This window comes from Pituophis catenifer, unplaced genomic scaffold (assembly GCF_029215685.1).
Source record: "Pituophis catenifer annectens isolate HBS135680 unplaced genomic scaffold, rPitCat1.0.hap2 SCAF_1, whole genome shotgun sequence".
NCBI lineage: Eukaryota > Metazoa > Chordata > Lepidosauria > Squamata > Colubridae > Pituophis > Pituophis catenifer.
In genome coordinates, this window is record NW_027256881.1 from 52,989,968 (window position 1) to 52,995,967 (window position 6,000).

The window sequence follows — 6,000 nt, forward strand, 5'->3', positions numbered from 1 at the left end:
CAGTATATTAAAAATATAAATGAAAAGACATACATATAAGTTTTAATAACAACTATGCTGCAATTTTATCAAGCAAAAAATGTTCTCAAAGATTACAAAAAGGTTCAGGGATAATGTCTAAGCAACTGTTAGGTTTGTCATTCTAAAACACACTACATTACACCACGTTACACTATATTACACACTAGATCTAGATAACTTCATGATATTGAATAACCCTGTTTAAAAGTGCACTGATAATTCTGTAGCTGCTCTGAGTATTTTTAAATGAAATATGCATGAAAATTCAGTCTGCTTTACTTCTTTTCATTGTAAGATATTAACACAATAGTTTTCTTCCAGATATTTTCATATAAGGATCTTAGAAAACCACTGTATGTTCTCTAACTTCAAATAGCTTGTTGTAAAAATCCTAGATCATCATACAGACCTTTTTTGAATCATTTCAAATATATACAGTACGTTTTTAATGCTTGGAGGTCACACAATAACTATTCTCATGTGACTTCAACTTCTGTACTCTTAACTATTATGCACTAAGAAGGAAATAAATAACCACCCTTGTCATCATGCCAATATTATCTAGCTACCAATTGTTTGACATTTCAGTTTTCTAAAGCCTGTTTTATTGCTGTATGGATGGTGAGCAAAAACAAACTTAGGTCCTTTGTTTTCTACCACAGCCAAATCAACAGTAGTTTAGAATATATATAACTTCCACCTTCATTATTTTTACATAATATACATAAAATAGTGATTTCATTATTTTCCCCCAACATACACACATCTCAGCTCAAACAGTATTTTCCATCATCTTTCTATATTAGGCCTTAAAAAATCATGTTTACAGAGGTTGACAGGACCAAGACCAGTTAAAACTCCTTAGTCCTTGAAATCAGATATTCCCAATATAAAATTATGGTTACTGATGAATTAAAAACTACAAAACAGATGAATACCTAATGTATTTATCAACAGCAATACCAATTAATATAAATCATTAGCATAAATATAAGTCACACAAATACATGAACAAATTGTGGAGAAATATGCAATTGTTAAGAGTATATGGTCAAACTTACCCCATTCTAGAAACTCCAGAATATTCTTCTCTCTTCTCAAGGGTGAATTATTACATTCATCATAAAGGCAGATGAGTATATCCAACAAGGTTTCCACGCTAAAGCATTGCCCATTGGTCTGAGTTGGCCCATCCAAAATAAACTGTTCCAACTGTCTCAAGCGCACCTCTCCAGACATGGCTGCTTCAGTTTTTAACAGACTTTCCTTCTTTATTTTTCTGTGCTATCTTTGACAAATCTAGCACATTAGAATATATTACAGTTTATAAAAAGAATTTTGAAAAGTCAGTGCTTTAAAGATGGTGCTGAAGGTATAATCCATCTCAGAATTGCCATTCTGAGAACTGTAACTTGGTCAGGCACACATACGTCTACAATATATACAGAGTATTACAGAAAAATAATTACCCTAAAATCTCTTTTAATAACATTTAAAAGAGAAAATATATACTTTATACATTTAAATAATAATAATTAAAATTTAATTCCAAGACTGAATCCACTCTTCTGTCATCCATATAGATTTTTAAAGGATCTTTTCCTTCATTCGAAATTCAGATCATGAAACCCAATCCCGAAATGAATCCTTCTGCATCATTAAAGTGTAAAGTCCCCCTTCCATTTGCATCAACAATTCACTTTCAAGGAAAGAGCAGCAGGAAGAAAGCTATTTGAAGGTGGGAGGGCAAAAAATAAAAAACACAGGATTCTGAAGATCTAGTGCTGGAGAATATCCACCACCTCCACCACCTTCTTCTCCACCTTCTCCACCACCTCCACCTCCACCTCCACCACCTCTTAGAAAATGCATTAGTGGCAACTCTTCAGAAAGTGGGGAGTGGGAAGAAGAGAAGAAGAGGCAGAAAAGTCCTCAGAAACAGAATCCTTCCTTAGGGCAATCAGTGCCACTCTTCCATTAAGGTTCTTCACCATGCCAAAAAATAATGTATAGTCCGAATTTCCTTAACCTCCCTCCCCAATATATTGGGGAGGGGGAGCATGTGGAAGGGGAAAGTCACACCCCTCTTTAAATATCGGGGAAAGTAATAATTGTCCTCTCTTAAATAGGGTATCAGCACATCCAGTCAAGGGAAGAAGGGTAGGCTGGGCTGGTAATAATCCTAGCAAATCCTCTCCATATCGCTGCACGTCCTCTAGCTCCTTGTTTCTCTTGACAGGGCGACAGGATATTGCCTTTTTCAATCCACACACATCTTCTCCCACTCCGTTTGCGCGCTTCCTCCAAAAGATGCTGTGCTGCTGCTGCTGCTGCTGTTTTCTAGTGCAAGAGATGAAAAGATGCTGCCCGCCTTTGGGTCCACCATGCTTAGGGCATCTTCTTCGAGCGGCGAACAGGGATAGCCTGCACTCCCCCCGACTCCTTCCTCCGTTTCCTCTTCCTCGTCGCGGTTGTTTTCCTCCTCTTCTTTCACCGTCCGCCCTCCTTGACTCCACACAGCCTCATGCATAAGCTCCGGCTGCTACCACTGAAGTCACCGGATCCAACATGGCGGCCTCTTCACCCTCCTCCCTCCTAAAGCTCTGGAGCGAGCGAAGCTGCAGAGAGGCAAACGAGGCTGCAAGCTGTCGGGAATGAGAGGGAGGGAGGGAGGGAGGGAGCGGAGAGCGCTGGAGAGATGCTTATACGGCAGCACGGAATGCAGGGATACAGGCGGACCTGAGGGGAGGGAACAGCAGCCGCACGGAAACGCCCTGCGGGCTACTGCAGGACCAGGTTGCTAAGCTAAGTTTGGGGCTCTTCTGGCTGCGTCAAGGGCTCTCGCCCAGCCCGCAAGAAACATACCTGTGCTCTGAAACCCCATCTCGCCCTTGGGACTTTTAAAACTCTGTGGCTACTTTGCATTTGATCCAGCCGACCGCTTAAAAGCGCTTCTCCCACAATTTCTTTAACAGTCGCGGTTTGTTCCCTCCCCACCCACCCACTCCCACGTCTTTTCTGCGTTTTTAAAGGGAAAGTATTTGACGATGGGAAACTGGAAAGAACGCCCATTTTTTTTTCTTCCAAAACTGTAAAGCTGCCTGTGATACCTACTGATTGATTGACACTTAGATAGGTAATAATAACAGAAAAGGAACATCTGATCTTATCAACCCTTTGCATCCCGTTTTAAGGGCATGGCTGTTGAAAACGTAGGATTGGTACAGTTGGTGACTAACCTTACCTCCTAGTTTTAACATTTCCAGGCTCCCCACTTACTGAACCTTATGCTGATGTTCTCTAGGGCATTTTCCACTTTCCACTTGTTATCTTTTAAACAACCCATGTGCTTAGATAGGAGTGAAGGATAGGATTAAGGGGTCCAAGTCGTGAAACTCAGTGGGTAACTTTGGATCAGTTGTTCCTAATTTAGGATCACTACTTCCTCATTGCCTTCGGCATCACACAAGTTTGCGGTGACAACAAAAACAGAGGCAATATAATTTACATATAGATATAGGTGCCATATCAACCTAACAAATAACTACAAATTCTGGCTGCATAACCCCCCCACCCCCTTTTGGGGAGGGCTTCTCTCAGTAGCTTGTGTTCCTGAACTGTCTTACAATTTTGTGACAGATATTCACATGTTGTTCCATAATGCAAAGATTTGGTAAATCCATATATGTAAAGTGTGTATAGTATTTCAATTTTCAAAAAAGATCGTTTTTTATATAGTGTTATGTAGGTTATGTGGTGTGTCATGCAGAATTCTGTACTCAAAACATAGTAACTTTTGCTTCTCAATCTGTACATTAAATTATTTAATCAGTTATAGTCCATCCTATGATTACTACCACCATAGCTAACTCAGTCTGAAACAATGTTTCAAAATCAAAAGTATCTAGGAATGAAAGCAAGGCTTAGGGTATGAAATAACCAATTATCATTGTTAGTGAAATCAAAGATCTATGTCATTTAAATCAGTATTCAATAATTTTCTCTTAATCGCTTTCTTTTAACAAGTTTTTTACTCCAGCAAAATAACAATTTAATCAAGAGCCCTAAACTATTCAGAGTCAGACAATAACTTCTGGGTCTTTGTGACTAAAAATATCATTTTTTATATGGCTACTGGCCTGTCCCCTCTTCTTCAACAGCCAGTCAGGAGGCAGAATAAGGGAGACATCTTTCCCAGAGATTACATTTACATTTGGGAATTGTTCTCCCACTTTTTCTTCTTACTGCAGATCACTGATCCTGCTCCATTCTCAAACATTAGTGATTTTTTTTGGGGGGGGGGGGGGCTGCTTCTGGGTATGATGGAAATGGTATGAAAATGGGAAGTATCCAAAAAAATCAGGAGCTATGTATCTCTACATGGTGGTTATTCATATGTATTCCATAATATCGTTCCATTTTCAACATGCTAAGAAAATAACAAGCTAACCAATATGAATAGAATGGCATGGAAGATGAATTCTATGTCCAATTGAGTTTAGTTTTAGATTAGGGCTGCAGTTTAAAGCTGGATTTCCTTGTTTTTAATGCTGTCTATATTATTATGATGAAGCAATCAACTTGAAAAGTCAACTGATTTGGAGATTCGATGAAAAGATTGCTTGAAAGATGAATTCTATATTTTAAATGGAGAAATTGCAAAGACAATCTAAGTGCCTCTTCCCAGGAAACAAAAATGATACCAATAGAACATATTCGTAGCTCAGGGTTGAATTGTGGAGTCCTTGGTACTCTTTGAGCTTGGTTGTTTTCTTGCAAACGTTTTATCATCCAGCTAGGTAACATCTTTCATGCTACAAGAAAGTGAGGTTTGCATTCTATTTGTATAGCAGTCAAATGATCTGATGAAGATTCTTTAATTGCATGACATAGGGACAAACTTAACTTTAGTTATGTAGTTCAGAAGCAGCTTTGGACCAGTGCAATATGAAAGCATAAAATGAACTTCATTGTTCTGGTTCCATTCTGACTTGTCAAAAACTAGAATAATATTTTTCTTTTGTCGTGCTGCAAAAAAGTTTGTAAACACTGACAGAAACCCTTGCCTTGTCTTGCCTTCCAATTTCTGAATTTATTCACAAGCTATCAATTCAATGGTCTTCCAGGGTAAAAAACTGATTTGCTGGTTTTGAGGCTACCCCTCAGAGTTCTTTTTCATATACGATCAGATAGATTCACACAATATAAACCAAAATCATTAGATAAGGAAGCATGCTAGCAATTTTATTTTCTTCCATGTTTGGATGGAATAAAAGAGGGGGGATTTTTGTTCCCTTTGTTTTTCCATGACAAACAGTAAATCAGGCAGAGTTCAGATAGAATTGCTTTCTTTATGAGATGTACCTTCATTTTGGAAGATTTGAAGATTGATGAATTGGCTTTAACAATATTTTTCAGGGGTTCTGAAGAAGAAATTGCAGCTATTTAGAAGTGTAGGCATTTAATTTTCTTTTAATGCCCTATTCTATATTTTGTAGAAGAATAATCCACTCAGTAGGGTTATTACCTAATTCCACTTGAAATATTTACCTGTTTGAATTAAATTGTATTTCAATCAGTTTATATATTATAATTTCATACATTTGCATATTAGAGAAATATGCATATTGGAAAACTATGCACGTTGGAAAACAATGCAAAGTTCTAATAAAAATAATCCTCATATATTGAAGAAGTTTTAAACAAAGCAGTTTTAGTAGACAACCATTTTGAAAAGAATTCCAGAAGTATTGAAAGAAAACATGTACTTAAAATATGTAATGGTCCAGGCCTTATTGGATTCATATCTATCCATGTTCAGTGGGATCTCAATAGATCTCAACAGCTTGTTAGGCCAATAGGTTGGTTTTCTGATCCCTCTTAGTAGGGAGACTCCAATCCGTACCACATGGGTGTAGGCAGGAATCTTTCCTTTTCTCAGTCCCAAAAACTTATGGCAGCTGCTCTTCATCCAAGAGT

General features: G+C 37.9%; 1 protein-coding gene across 4 annotated transcripts in view; it reads right to left on the minus strand.

The window, feature by feature from the left end:
• The window catches only part of CDC42BPA (CDC42 binding protein kinase alpha), a 161,216-nt gene extending 159,857 nt beyond the window's left edge, over positions 1 to 1,359 (minus strand). For all 4 annotated transcript variants that reach the window (XM_070932424.1, XM_070932422.1, XM_070932423.1 and 1 more), the window contains exon 1: positions 1,083 to 1,359. In XM_070932424.1, coding sequence (XP_070788525.1) covers positions 1,083 to 1,260 — 178 coding nt within the window. In that variant the 5' untranslated portion in view covers positions 1,261 to 1,359. The remainder of the gene's footprint in view (positions 1 to 1,082) is intronic.
• Positions 1,360 to 6,000: the final 4,641 nt, after the last annotated feature.